The 15189-nt window shown below is 59.6% G+C and overlaps 1 protein-coding gene across 12 annotated transcripts in view; it reads right to left on the bottom strand.

Moving 5' to 3' along the window:
- The window catches only part of TNS1 (tensin 1), a 288617-nt gene that overhangs the window by 112840 nt on the left and 160588 nt on the right, over positions 1–15189 (bottom strand). For all 12 annotated transcript variants that reach the window (XM_075117712.1, XM_075117713.1, XM_075117715.1 and 9 more), the window contains 7 exons: positions 14169–14291; positions 12701–12765; positions 11164–11247; positions 6712–6824; positions 5525–5585; positions 1941–2016; positions 1071–1200 (listed from right to left, as the gene is read on the bottom strand). In XM_075117712.1, the coding sequence (XP_074973813.1) occupies positions 1071–1200; positions 1941–2016; positions 5525–5585; positions 6712–6824; positions 11164–11247; positions 12701–12765; positions 14169–14291 (652 nt within the window). The remainder of the gene's footprint in view (positions 1–1070; positions 1201–1940; positions 2017–5524; positions 5586–6711; positions 6825–11163; positions 11248–12700; positions 12766–14168; positions 14292–15189) is intronic.

The raw sequence follows: 15189 nt of genomic DNA, 5'->3' as shown, positions 1-15189 counted from the left end.
TGCAGACTCCTCCGCCCCTGGGACCGCTTGCTGCAATCCCCCGCGGGACCCTGTTACTGCAAAAGTCCTTCTCTCTGGTCACACACTCCCAGGGTTTAACCGCCCCCTGAAACCGTCTCTCTCTGAATCTTCAGCATGCCTGGTCCCCATCAATCCCCCTTCGTTTTACTGCTCCCCAGTCACTTACTGCAGGAAGCGCCATCCACGGGGTGCAGTAGATCCCACTTCTCCCACCAGTTGTCACGGAGCCCCCGGGCGACGCTGTGGAAATGCTCCCTGCGAAGCCAGTCAGGACTCTGGGGAAGTCTCCTTTCTGTGAGCAGCCTGTCTTCAGGACACGCAGCTCACTCAGCTTCCACCTTCCTGGGTCTGACCTCGGAGCATTCAGCATCCTCTGCCCCTCCGTGCACTTCCCACAGCCAGTCCGCTCAGGCAGGGCTCCTGGGGAAGCCAGAGGGTCCTGCACCCCAACTTCGCAGACAGACGTGACTCTCAGCCAGCCAGTAAAACAGAGGTTTAGTAGACGACAGGAACATGGTCTAAAACAGAGCTTGCAGGTGCAGAGAACAGGACCCCTCAGCTGGGTCCATTTTGGGGGGCAGTGAGCCAGACAACCACGTCTGCACTTCACTCCATGTCTCCAGCCAGCCCCAAACTGAAATGCTCTCCAGTCCCTCCTCCTCTGGGCTTTGTTCCTTTCCTGGGCCAGGAGGTCACCGGATTCCTTTGTTCTCCAACCCTTTAGCTCTCACCTTGCAGGGGGAAAGGGCCCAGGCCATCACTTGCCAGGAAACAGGGTGTCGGCCATTCTCTGTGTCCAGACCCCTGCACACACCTGCCCTCTAGGGCTCTGCAACGATCATACCCCCTTATCCCACCCCCTAGATATTTAAGAACTGCATAGGGGAAACTGAGGCACCCCCACACTATTCAGAGGAAACATTAAGAACAGTCCCACTTCGTCACAGTAACTCATCAATAAACCCCCCAAACCATGAGCGGCACAAGATTCCCCCATCCAGGCTGGGTCCCACATCCCTCTCCCCGCCTGGCAAGAACGACGCAATCACCTTTAAAGGCTTCGTCCAGGTCCTCCTTTCCGAAGACAATGCCGAGGTCATGGATGGCGCAGGTGTGGAACTGCACCCGGAAAATGACGTCTCGGGTCGGGCTGCGGAACTTCTTGTGGTAACATTTCAGCTGTCCGGGAGAAGGGAAGAGGTGTCAGCCCTCTTGGGCCTTGGGCAATGCCGGGTCTCAGTCTCGCCGCCTCTCCTTATCTAGCTGGCCTAGCAGGAGTGGTTTCTCTCCTCTCTTCCCAGCTGTCGCACACCCTCCTATCTGGATTTGTGCTGGAAATGGCCCACCTGTTGATCACTTTAGATAAGCTATTACCAGCAGGACAGTGGGGTGGGAGGAGGTATTGTTTCATATTCTCTGTGTGTATATAAAGTCTGCTGCAGTTTCCACAGTATACATCTGATGAAGTGAGCTGTAGCTCACGAAAGCTCATGCTCAAATAAATTGGTTAGTCTCTAAGGTGCCACAAGTACTCCTTTTCTTCTTCCTCTTATCTGGGTAACTGGCTGGACTGCAACAGGGCAGAGCGGACGGATCCTGCAGTGACTTCCAAGGGCCATGCAGCGTGGAGGTGGCTTTGATGCCATGTGAGCACGTGGCCATTGCAAGGCACCAGTTCACCCGGTTGCACCAAGATGCAAAGCTGGGAACCCTTCCCCATCACCTGCAGAACAGTGGGGTAGGCGCTGGCAGCTCCCCCTAGGGCTCGGTGTTGCACAGCTTTTGAGCTGGGGTCTCCCTACCCCTATGGACTATCCTCTCCCTTCCCCCAGGGGCTGTTTCTTCTCCCCCGGCAGCCCCAGTGGGCCCAGCTCCTCACTGGATGGGAGGTTCAGGGCAGGCTGCTCTCAGTCTCTTACCAGGATATCTCCCTTCAGGAGCAGTCCAGGCTCGATGGTGATGCAGATGCTGGTCTGGCTGTCTCCTTGCACGTTGCTGCGGAGAGAGGGAAATAACTCAGCCTGGATGCAAGAGCCCAAGGACTCCATCAGCCAAGGGGCAGGCAATCTCAAGCAGCTCCGGGGGTGGGCGAGGAGAGAAATCCTAGCGAGGCGGGTGCTTTCCCCAGCTCGCCCGAGGCCTGGCTGGAAATGCCATGAGAAAAGGCTCCATCATGCAGCCTCTGCTGTTTCCAGCTGCCCCCCAGGCCAGGAAAATCATCACGGTCTTTGTATACAGTTCAGCAGCGCCTGGAGGCACCACCTGGGATCAGAGCCCTATTGCGCTCGGTGCTGTACAGATAGACAGGGCCAGTCCCTGCCCCGAAGAGCTCAGGGGCGAAATAGGCAGGCGGGGAAATGATTTGCCGAAGGTCACGCTGCAGGTTAACGGCAGAGACAGGAACAGACCCCAGGCCCCCCATGGCACCCCACAGTGTGCTCCCTGCTACCCCCCCCACCCCCCATCAGGTGCAGCCCAGCTGCCAGGCTTTGAACCTGGAGATGCCCCCACGGACCCAGGAGGGGCAGAGAAATTTCCAAAACAAAAGGGGACGGTGGAGAAAAAGCCATGGCAACCCCAATGCCGGTTTGGAGCCTGGGGGAGGACTTGCCTGGGGGGCCAGTGAGGCGGGGCCTTGTTCACCCGGACGCTCACAGTGGGGGCTGAGAGTAGCAGCTCCTAGCGCAGCCGGCTCGGGCCAGCAGGAATTTCTCTGAGCTAGTCACTCAGCTCCCACAGTCCCAGGGGAATCCCTGCAGTTCTGAGCTGGGAACGGGGCGTAAAATCAGCCCAGCTGTGGTTGTTCACGTGCCCCATCGGCACGCCAGCCTTGCTGACCGTGTCAGCCCAGCCAGTAGGGGGAGCTCACAAGTATCATGTCACTGACAGCCGTTGTTTTTGTATAGGTCCTACGAAAAACACTACCTATTGGATTTGCCATTTTGCAGCCCTTTTTAAAGCCGATCTTTAGAGTCTGGAGCACGTTTGACAGCTGATTATAATATACAGTTGGTCGCTGCTGGGGTCTAAACTATTCGACAGCGTCCCAGGAAAACCAAAGAGAAGCAGCAAAACTGCATCCCCGTCTCTCCCAGTGGGCCCGGACCCAACGATCAACATTTATACAGGAGCAGTGCCCGACTGGGACACCAGACGACTCCTTAGTCTAGAGGTTCGAGCAGGATACGACCCAGGGTACATAGCACCCCACAGCTCTGCCCCTAACTGTCTATGGGGCTCTGGGCCTGTCACTTCCACCTCCAGCAACTTCCTCACTTGCCCTCCCCGCCCCCAGCCCAGTGGATGTAATGGTCCAGGAGGGTTAATCCAAGTGGTTTCGTCACTCGCTGGCCTTGGGGCTCAGCTTTCACGGGTGAGATAAACTTGGGGTTTATTAACAGCTTCCCATAGACGGGCTATTAAAAGCTGAAAGGTACGAGTGGGCCTGTAGTAAATTTCATTGAAGAGATGGCATCAGGCCTGGTTAGAAACAGGCGTGTCCTGTATGGGCAGGTCACATATTAGGGAGAAGAGGGGTGCAGTCAGACAGGCCAAGGGGACAAGGGAAGAAAAAGAAAAGAGACAAGCGTTTTTCCACGCACCCTTGTCTGTGACGGTGTTCACAGAGGCCTTGTCTACACTGCTTTGCAAACCCGCGCCTAGGGGACTCGGAATTGTGGACTCGGTGGTTCCAATGCCTGCATGTGAGTGTCCACACTGCCTTGTAAACCTGGATTTACAACTGCTGGCCCCAGGTCTCACAGCCGGGCTAACGCGTCCATACCGCACTACACAGGCTTTCTGACTCAGGTCTGCAGCTTGAGCTGTGTCCACACTGCAAAATGACAGCGACTGGACCCAAGTCGCAGCAGGACTCACACCGTGACGCACCCCCCTAGCAGGGTCCTAAGACCCAGGTCCTCGGTGCTTGCCGACCTGAGTCAGACGGATCTGCGTGTGGACGGAAGGGGGCTTGGGTTCAAACCTGAGTCAGAGCCCGGGGTTGGAGTGCAGTGTAGACATACCCAGTGTGTCCACCAGGGCACATACACCCCACCCCACCCCACTGCCCAGGGCTCTAGCTTCAAATTAGCACATGGAAGCCAAACTGTCTGCTCCCCACTGCACACATCAGCACCGGAGCCAGGCGGGTGCCAGGCAAGACAGCTCAGTGCGGGGAGAGTTGGAAGGTGGGGCTGGGGAAGCCTGTCTGGGAGCTGACCCCAACCTTTGCCCCAGCCTCGATGTGTCGTTGAGTGGCTGGAGGTAGCTGGTGGGTGCCATTCTGTGCTTGAGCTTCCCCCCACCCACTCCTGCCCACATCTGCTTTCCTGGGCGGGGGAAGCCCCGAAATACGGGGCGGGAGATGCCATGAGAGAGCCCGTTCGTGACACTCCCAGCCCCATTCCTCAGCCCAAGTGGTTGGGAGATGCACAAAGTGCTTTGGGATCCCCGATGAGCACAAACAATGCTACATCCCTGCTTCCCAGCCACTGTCCCGTGTCCCAGCACTGCAGCTGTCCTTGCGACCACTGTCCTGGGCTTCCCCTCTCTCCCTTAGGGCAGGATCCGCCAGCGTGCAGGCTGGGCACCATCAAAGTCCCCCATTGAGCCCTCAGGGCCTTGCGCTGCTTGGCTGCGTGGGAGAGAACTTCCCCCTGAGCGCATCGTCTGTCTCCCATTCAACTGCGCCTCGCTCGCACGCCCTGAGACAGGGGCTGCCCGTCACCTGGGCTCTGGAGCCAGCCAGGAAACTTCCCACGAGGTGATATGTCAAAGGACAAGCTGGAGTGCAGCTCTCCCGGCCGGAGGAGAAAGCATGTGCCCCTGCTCTCTGGGAAGCAGAGTAAGAGCTCCATTCCTGCTAAGGAAGTAAGGGTCCCCCGCCCTCCCAGCCAGACGGCTGCTGAGCTGCTCAAAGGTCCGGGTGCACTGGCTGATGGCTGCATCCCTGCACCAGGGAGGGTGGGCGAGGAAGAGGGCTACGGAAAGGCCTGTGCAGAAAAGGCATCACAAAAAGATCGGCGGGACTCCTCCAGCAGAGCCCAGGCAGTGGCAGTCCCTGGGGACTGGGCACGTGGAGAACTGAAGGGCGTCTCCAAGCACACCGGAAGGGGAGGGTAGTTTTTAGGTCAGATGCGCTGATCCGCCCATGCCGCCGGGATTCTTCGGAGCAAGTCAGGCGCGTGTCAGGGGCGAGTCTACACAGCATGTGTCTGCAGCGGGGCTCGGGGGGACAATGGCGGATTTGGGACCCCTAGAAAAATCTCCCCCCACCCCAGCCAACATTAACCATAAGCGCAAAGTGCAGCTTGTTTCAACCCCAAGCTCTCCCCTTCCCTTACAGGACCCAGCCATGTTTCACACCAACACCCGAGCTCGTCGGAGATGCAGAAGGCCCATTGGGTCACCGGGACCATCTCTCGGGCAGGAGACAGTCACAGGGACTGGAAGTAAGGGCCTCTAGGCAGAGAGAGGAACCCAAGAGAGAGCTGATATTTACTAGATCCCAGATGTGTACACTGGCTGCATGGCCTGGTAGATCTTCAGGAAGGGCCGGCAACCTAGAAGACACCGATCAGAAATGGAGAGAAGGAGCATTCATTAGCCAAGGGGATTAGTCACCAGGAAGGAAAACAAACAGCCCAGCCAGGTGGAGTGGGACAGGGTGCTGGGGACCTTTCCCTAGCCTGCCTGCTTCTCGCAGCACCTTCCCCAGGCCTGGACAACAGACGGCCCAGAGACGTGGAGGTGGGAGCAGAGAGGCCCCTACACGTTGTCCGCCCTTCCTACTGACAGACCGCAGTGAGACATGGCAGGCTGCCCCGGCCCAATCACAGCCCTTGGGGTCCAGAGTCCTTAACAACTAGCACTGGAGAGAACTCAGTGCACCAGCCAGGGGTGAGCCAGGCCCTGCTGATGACAACAGAGGGGAGTCCATGCAGCTTCCGGGCTGGTGACTGGAGGATGGCAACCCCCCTGCTTAACGGCTGTGTGTCGGGGTGCCAGCAATCCCCCGGAGTTAGGGCCACCGCTGAGTTCCCACAATAAGCCCAACTGCAGCTCCATTCTGGAATCCATTGGAAATGGCCATGAGCCGTTGGCAAAGATGCTCTGTCTACACTAGGGCTCCCACCACAGAGCTGCACAGTGGCTAGCGACAGGGTGATTGCCCTTCCCTCCACCTGCTCTGGGTGGCGTGCCCCAGGGGGCCAGGACACAGGCCGGGGCTGCTCTCGGGCAACCCAGATGCCCACCAGGGCAGGAGGAGACGTCGGGGCTCCCCGCAGAGGCCTGGGCTTCTTGGGCAGCGCTTACCATGGCCCGGCTCCAGTTTCTGGCCTGGCCAGGGGGCAGAGCCTTTGGGGGGAAAGGAGGGGCAGGGGTGAGGCTCCTGCATGCGTCCCGTCCCGCTTTAGCCTTTTGAAAAGCGGTCACCCTGCCTAGCGAGGGGAGAGACGGCTGAGGCCCAAACTCATCCTGTCAACAAGGCATTGATAGTGACCGGCAGGAAGCTACACACGGCAGCCCCTGGCACCCTGGAGCCCACGCAGCCTCCGGTCTCGCTTGCATATACCCTACCCACCCCATGCCCCCTACCCCTCATGCAGGTTCTGTGCCCCTGGAAAGTAGAGTCACGCTGGGGGGCAGCCAACAGCCCTCCCGTGCCGGAGCCGGGGGGACACTTACCGCCTTTGGACTCGAAGTTGGGGATCCCGTGCATGATAACATGGTGCAGGAACAAGGGCTTGTTGTTCATTTTGATGGTGCCAGACAGCAGGCCGCTGAAGTAATGGACATACCTGGGGCGGAAACCAGCGTGGGTTTGGGAGGTTAGTGGTGTCTGTGCAGGCCTGTTCAAGCTGCTTTGGTCTCCCCACTGCAGAAGGGGGCTGGGCACCTGCCCCCTATTCCCTCTGCTTCTTTCCTTCCACCCGGATACCCCGCTCAGTAGCCCTTTCCGCCTGTAAACCGACCCTTCGGCTCAGTTGCCTGCACTGGAAGCTGTTCCAATGTGCCCCAGAATCCTTTGCTCCAAAGGAGACACCCTGGCAGCTGACACCATGGGATCCAGGCTCATCTGAGACTCAAAGGCACCGACTGAGCAGAAACAGGGTGGCCAGAAACTTCACAGCCAGGGAGGAGGGTTTCAGGACTGGCTAGAAGGCCCAAGGGGTCTCAAACCTGGGCCTTCAAAGCTGCCAAGCGGCAGGCATCGCCATGCTTCCAGCCAAGGGGAAGCTATAACCAGCTCATGTTACACTACCCACAACCCAGAGGACACAGACCAGAGGAAGTCCCACCTCAAGGGGTCTGACAGGCAGCAGCCTCATGGCTCCTGATTGGCTTCCTCCCCTATATAAATAAACCCAGGGAGCATTCCAGGAAGCTTCCAGACAACAGCGCGCCTCTCCTGTAGCTGTCACCATCATTCCTACTCCCTGTTCTTGAACTCCTGGCTTTGATCTCACCTTGATTTGGACCTCGCCTCCTGACCCGGACCCTGTAACCTGACTCGGACTCTGATCCTTGGTATCGGCCCCAGCCTAGAACTTGACTGTATGCCTGCATCTATCTTATTATCTATCCCATTCCTGATGGTTCCTGACATTCTGTTCACGTTTTTGACTGTCGCTGCAGATTGAGTGGATGTTTTCAGAGAATCATCCACAATGGCTCCAAGATCTTTCAGCCAATTTAGACCCCATCATTTTGTATGTATCGCTGGGATTATGTTTTCCCAGTATTCATTACTTTACATTTATCATCACTGAATTTCATCTGCCATTTTCTTGCCCACTCATGCAGTGTTGTGAGATTCCCTTTGTAACTCTTCACAGTCAGCTTTGGACTTAACTATCTTAAGTAGTTTTGTATCATCTGCAAACTTTGCCACTTCACTATTTACCCCTTTCTCCAGATCATTTACGAATATGCACTGTAATTTTCACTCCATGCATCTGAAGAAGTGGGGCTTTTACCCCCGAAAGCTTATGCCCAAATAAACCTGTTAGTCTTTAAGGTGCCACTGGACTCCTCGTCGTTTTTGTGGATACAGACTAACACGGCTACCCCTCTCATAATAAGATAGTGGCATGATGATATCTTCTGTCTAAATCCATGGTACATCACCACCTCGAATGCTGTGTGCGGTTCTGGTCACCCCCAGTCCACCTGGCCCTCATGACCTACCCAACACTGACAAAGCACAAGGCTGTTGGCTGGTGGGACCATGCGTCCCCACTGAATTCTCCAAAGTGGAACAGCCTGATCTGGAATGTCTGACTGGCCAAAAGAGAACTCCTTCGAGACCGTTAGCTGTTCAAAGCTGGGCCTTAGTCCACTGAGTGGATCATCTCCTCCAGGCCTCCAATAGGATCCAAACTTGACTTGCCACGTCAGCATCACCTGCTGTGGTTGATCTGTGTACGCACAGACCAGCTAACCTGGGAGACGGTGCAGGCTTGCTGGGGTATGTTATTGGGCCCAGGTAAGCTCGCTGAGCAGAACTCCTTTCCTCACACAGAGCTCACACTAGATACGCACATGCGTTTGGCTCAGAAGTCCCAAGAGATGTGATAAACCTAACGAGGTCCTGTTCTAACAGTGGTTCCGGGAGTGGGGCCAGCAAATGACTGACACAGTAATCCAAACTGGGGAAGAACTGATCTACCTTAGAAGGCTCAACTAAGAGTGCCAGGATGGGCATGCAGAAATAGAGAGAGAGAGAAAACAGTGAAACCCACAAGCTTTCAAACTGCAAGGTAAGCTTCCCCCACAGAAGATCTCAGCCCAGATGCTCAAAGATGTAGGCACCAGACTCTTGTTGTTTTCACCTTATCCCTCTGAGGACGTGGGCCCTCCACCCAAACCGCTCCTAAATCAAACCCCCGGCCCCAGTGAGCCGCTGGGTGTTCTGGGCCCCCAGGCACTGGCGTTTGCCCTGCGCGGATCCCAAGGTGTTGAGCTGGGGTTGGATTTCTCCCACCAGCCAGAGCGATCTGGATTCCGAGCCGTGTTCACACCTGCCCGTGGGCTGCCCTGGTTTCCAGGCCAGGGTGCGGGGGCATGAGAGCGAGGGAAAGCCCAGGGGAGCAGAGCTGGAGGCAGAGGCAGCGATGGGAGAGGAGGCGGGCTCGAAATCTCTACGGATCCCCCTGCAGCACCAGGAAAATCTCCCCCCCGGCTGCCATTCAGCAGCTCCAGCGCCCGGAAGGGATAAACTGGGACAGCGGCATGGACGGCGGGAGGCCTCTAGTGCCCCCTAGTGGAGCAGAGGGGAACGCACGCTTGATACCTGGGAGTTCTGCAGGCTCCTTCCCCGCAACAGGGGGGCCCGGGTGGAGCACTGCCCCATTCATCTGACCTGCACCCCATATGCCAAGAGGGCTCTTGTCACTTCGATACCAGCCAGGTCCCTTTCAGGACAGGAGAGGGCAGTGCCACTTGGCCCAGGCTTCTGTGTCAGCATGGGCCAGGGTGCACCCAAGAGGGCAGTTCGAAGGGCAATTCCCTCATGGGTTGTCCCATAATTGTCCACTAGGGGGTGTCGCACCCCATGCTCTGAAGCAGCTGGCGCCATGCCCTGTCCGAGACAACCAGGCAGTGCCTGGTCCCTACTTGGTTCAAGGGAGAAGCAAGGAGTACGCGGGGCGGGTGGCAGAGCTGGCCCTGTGGCTGTAACCAGCAGCTGGGCCCGTGTAATCTGATGGGCAGCCTGCTCCTCTATTGAAGCACCCGTGACACGCACGGGAAGTGGAAGTTACGGGGCCATTACCGAGTCCCCGATCGCGCCGGCCAGATGTTGGCAGGAACAATGCCATGGGCCGACCTGACAGGGCGCTGCCCAGAAAACCCGCGACCAGCAGCAGCCACTGACAGAGCCCAACACCCACTTGGTAGATGGGGCCCGATCCCGAGCTGATGCAAACAGACCCAGCGCAAGGGAGGTCACTCGAACTGCACCGATGTCCGGGATCTGACCCAGCCCCTGTGTGCCTTTATATGGATAGTGCCCTGCAGATAACTTGAGACACGCACATGCCCCATACCCAGAGCTGGGCAATTACAGGTGGCACAAATGCTGCTTGGAGAAAGGAAGCATTTTACTGCGTTTACCCTGCTAAGTGGATGCCGGGTTGCAGCCTGTTGAGCCCGGCCTGGTGCATCTGTCGGCCTGGTGCAGGTCACTGAGAGCCGTGGGCATCAAAGCTCAGCGAAAAAGCTTGATTTGCAGTGCAAGGCAAATCCCCTTCCCTGGGAGGCACCTTCAGTTCCCAACAGCCCGGACGGGTCCTGGGCTGGCTGCTCGCACATTGCCCTGCAGCCGCCTGTTGTCTGTGTGTCTGTCCCTGTAGGGGCTGTAGACTTGCCCGCAGGTGGGGCATTCATTCTCCCAGGTTCCTCTGGGTTGGGGAGTCAGCTGAACAAATCCAGAACTCGGCTCAGCACCGTTAATCTGCCAAGGCTTCTGGCAGAGCAAGGGGCACGCAGAGGGTGCTTGGCAGGCCAGGCTGGTCCGCAGGAGGCTCGTCCCCAAGCCCGTGTCAGGAGAGTTTCCCCTGGGCACCGCGGCTGTGGGAACGCAAAGCCCCACCCTGAGATCCTGGCTGAGTGCAGGAGCCAGGGTACAAAGGGCCAGCCCCCCACACACACTGCCTCAGCTCCTCGCTCTCGGTTGGGGTCTTGATATTTTCCTTTAAAGCAAGGACAGAGCCGACCCAGAATCTCAAACCCAACCCGCCATGCATCAAGCCCCTGCGTCCAAACCCACGCCTATGATCTGGGTCTGGATCAGATTCAGAGCCAGAAGGGACCCAGTTTCTGGATCTAGGCCAGGCATCCTGCTCCTGCTTTCCAGCCCTCTAACCTGCATAGGGGGGCCAGAGTTTACCCAGCTACCTCTGCTGGAGGGCCTCTCCCCCTCCCAATTTGATGCACCACACACCAGGCACACCAAGTCCTGCCACCAAGGGGCATCTTTTCCCACCTGAATCCATGCCCCGCGCACACCATGTCCGGGCACCACATGCCCGATCAAACACCGGCTCAGTCACCACCTTTAATTCCATCACCACAGGAGGGGCCCGGGCCAGTGCTCACAGCTCGGGCCGCCAGGGAGGGAGGCGCCGCAGGACTGACCTCTTCTGCGACGGCTGCCCGACCGGCAGCACCTTGTCCTCGTAGAACCTCTTCATGGCAAACCTGTCGAGGGCTTGGTCCGCGCTGCGGGGGGAAGGTGCACGCGGTCAGAGGGGTGGGGTGGGCTCCGGGCTGCACGCAAGGCGGGCGGCAATAAGGCCCAGTGCGCGGGAGGGCGTGGCAAGGGGGCTCGGTCTCCGCCCGACACGTTTATAAACAGGAGGTGCCGGAGAGCTCACTGGGGCTATTTCGAGGCCTTTCGGGTTTTATCTGACCCGGGGAAACGTCCCTCGGGGCTTGTTTGGGGGCCAGGGGTGGAGAGCCCTGGGCTAGCAGGGGGCTGCGGGGTCGGGAGTGAGGGGCATCGGCAGAACTGTTGGGGGGAGCCCAGGGCTGGGGTAGCAGGGGGCTGCGGGTTGGCACTGAGGGGCCCTGGCAGAGCTGTGGAGGAGGGGAAACCAGGACTGGAGTAGCAGGGGGCTGTGGGTCAGGATTGAGAGGCCCCAGCAGAGCTGGGGGAGACGCCAGGGCAGGTCGGGACTGAGGGGCACCCCAGGCCCGGACGAGCAGGGGGTGCTGTGGGTCAGGGCTGAGGTGCCCCGGCAGCATTGTGGGGCGGGAGGAGGATGTTTGCCCAGTTCGCCTCTCCCCCTCCCAGTCAGCCCCACACTCCAGAGCTCGCCCCCAACACACGCTGCCTGGGTCCCGGACGCTGTCTCCACAGGGCTGCACCGGATACCCCAGCTCAGGGAGGCGGCTCCCACTCGCCCCCCGGATTTACAGACACAAACCGGAGCCGGCTGGATGGACACAGACCTGAAATTCCCACTGCAGCCTGAGCCGGGCGGGCGGAGACCCAGTCCACGATGCCCGGCCCCAGGAACCCTGCAGGCTGCAGTCCTCTAGCATAGGGGCAGGGGCATCCCCCGACCCCCCACATTCTGCCCCCAACAGAGGAGCCGCCCTGGTCCTGTCAGTCCTTGGCCACCTTTCCCTGCTGCCAACCCAGGGCGCTGGGGACAGCTGTGGGTGAGGGACCCTGTTCTCCTCTCACCCAGCAGCTGACCGGGCTGGGTTTGAAGTGCTAGCCTGGAGGCAAAGGGCCCCATATCTCATTTGCAGGCCCCCACGTCCCTGCCCCCCAGGAGGTGGTCTCTTCTTCTCCTCCCTCTGTGTCTGCCCCGCCTGCTGCCCTCCCAGGTGGCTGGTTCGGGCGGATGGTCCCCCTTGAGCCGGGCCAGGGAGATGCCAGGAGCCGAGAAGCTGCCAATGGTCCCCCCAGGCAGAAGAAGGGGTGGGCACCAGGGCCCAGAGCCCAGCCCAGAATGGGGGGCTGGGCCAAAGGCACCATTACCGCGGCTGGGAAGCGGGAGGACGCTGAAGAGAAGCAGCGTCCTCCTGAACCGGGCTCTGAAAGGCGGGTCCCCGGGCTGGTTATCTCCTGGGGGGCACTTAGGCTGTGGGAAGAGGGTCCAGAGGAGACGCCGGGGGTGCTGCTCCAGGTGCCCCACACCCACGCACGCCAGGCTCCTCTCACCTGGCTGAAATGTTGCTGTAGTGCATGTAGGCAGCAACCACGACTCCCATCCGGCCTCGGTTTCCCTGCAAAAGACCAGAACAAAGAGGGCGTTGGGCACCCCAGGGGGCAACCAGAGACATCCCAGAGTCCGCCAGCCAGCGGCAGGGTCCTCCCCTTGACTTCAACAGGCTTTAGACCGGGCCCCGAGTGCCGCGCTGCATTGCTGGGCGCTGGTAACCCGCCGCCACGTTCCACCCCAGAGGTGGCTGCATTGCAGCAGCCAGCAAAATGTTCACAATATTTCCAGCCTGCACCGCCCAGAGCGATCCGCTAGGGAAGGGAGGTGCGAGAGGAATCCGAGACATCCGTACTGGGATCTTGTATTTGGCCAGCCAGATGAATAACCCCCTACAGAAGCTTTTAACAGAAGGGAACTGCTGTGTCTGGATTTGGAAGCTATTGTGTTTCTAATTATGTATCACGCACACGGAGTGTGTTGTCATGCCTGACTGTGTGCATGTCCCCTCACTCCCCTATCTACCAGGCCAGAGGTGACGAGTGGGGGGGCGGGCATGCAGGGTCGCACGCCTCCCCCAGATTGCTCGGTCACATGGTGCGGCTGGGCCCCCTCCCTGCGGGACAGCTGAGTTGACAAGCTGCGCCAGAGGCAGGAGGAACAGCTGGGAGCCAGAGGTGGCTGCATTTCAGTGGTGAGTAGAAAGTTGTGGGTTAAATTTCCCTGTCTGTAGGATCTCGTCTGTACCTCTCTCCTCCCAAAGCACCTTGCCAGGACCGCTGAACTGCAGCCACCTCTGGGGTGGCTCAAAGGCAGCCAGCACACTCCAGGCTGCACAAGGGGGTGGGGTAGGATATGACACAGGAGGTGACCATGGCACGGTCTGACCCCAAGGACCCAACGAACCCAGGAGTTTCTAGCTCGTCGCACTGGGCACTGACTCAGACATAGGTCCCAGGGGTCGCTGAGAGCTCTTAAGGGAGCATCTACAAACACCTGCTCCTCGGGGTCTTCCCCACCCTCTCAGTAAAGCACAGATGGGCTAGTTACCAGCCCCGTGTAGGGCCGGGCTCCATTCAGCCCGGCTGCCGGCTGGGAGAGCGCCCGGTGCTGGAGCTGGGAAAGCCGCCGGGGGTGACACGGTCACTGCTGGCACTGAAGGCCGGGTGGGGCTTGCCAGGGGGGCACAGGGCTGGCCGCAGCGCTCTTTCCTTTGAGTCCGAGATGTCACCGGGCCACAGACCTGCCCCTGCGCCCCATCTCACCCCTTGTCCCTCGTTCAGCCCCTCCGGGAAGTGTTCCAAGCTGCTCCCCGTCTCCCCGCAAGCCCTACTCCCCCTCCCCTGTGTCCCTGTGCCCTGCCCCCTGAGACAGCACCCCCCTGCTTTTCTCTCCCCACCGCGAGCGGGGCCGCTCGGCCCAGGCCACTGGCGAACAGGCCCTGCCCCCCCGGGGGGCGCTCTCGCTCACCTTGTTGTGGAGGACGACCACGTTGTGGGGCTCGGCGCTCAGCCACGTGTCCATGGCCTTGCAGACGCTGCAGATCTTCTCCAGGGCAGGCGTGTGCAGGTCGGGCCACCCAAAATCCAGCACCTGGGATGGGCAGAGACGGAGGGAGGAGGAGGAGGCTGGATGAGACGAAGGCTCCCTCTGGGGCTTTTGGTTACCGGTTGCCGTAGATGCCCAGGGCTCCTCACGCCAGCCTGGCCTCACGGGCGCTGCCGCCCGCCGGGTAACCTGCCCCGGGTGGGACCCACGGTGTGCGGACCCACTCACGGGGCCGCTGGTTGAGAGATGCAGGTGATTCCCTTCCAGGGGCAGAACAGGCCTCCGCCTTGAGGTATCTCCACAAGGGAGCCTTGCCCACACCTGGTACCCAGCAGGAATGGGAGGGCACCATGCCAGCTGCCCAAGACCCTGGGCTAAGCAGTGGGGCCAAAGCAACCAAGCCCCTGGCCCCCAGCCTGCCCTGCCCTCCACCACACCTAGAATGGAAAGGAACTGGCACCTCATTATGGGATGGATCGCAGGAACCCCTATCGAGAGCCCCCGGGCACTCCAATTCCCTGGCACACCCACCCGTTGCTCTGCCCCTTCCTGGAGCCGTCGATGCTGAGATTAGGCAGCTCTGGTGTGGTGCCATCAAGCCCCATGGCAGAGCCTCACCCATGCTGCGCTGGCTGGCCTTACCCGCCCATCAGCCTGGGGGAAAGGGCACAGATGGGACAGCGACGGAGGGAGGACATGAAGACAGCGATGGGACGTGCTGAACCAGGACCTGGGGGAGGTGGGCTGTGTGGTGCATGGGCGGGAAGGGGTTAATTGTGCCCAGTGCCAGCCTGGCCCGCATCCCTGCTCCGGTGGTCCCCTCTGCAAGGCACGGGCATGGTACCACGGGAGGGGCCGTGTGCCACCCTGATTGATTGGCAGCACAGGGGACAGAGGCTGGAGCCACCCACAAACCCGGGGTCCCACCCTGCCAGGGCCTGAG

This window comes from Caretta caretta, chromosome 11, assembly GCF_965140235.1.
Source record: "Caretta caretta isolate rCarCar2 chromosome 11, rCarCar1.hap1, whole genome shotgun sequence".
Lineage (NCBI taxonomy): Eukaryota > Metazoa > Chordata > Testudines > Cheloniidae > Caretta > Caretta caretta.
This window is presented reverse-complemented; position numbering and strand designations above follow the sequence as displayed.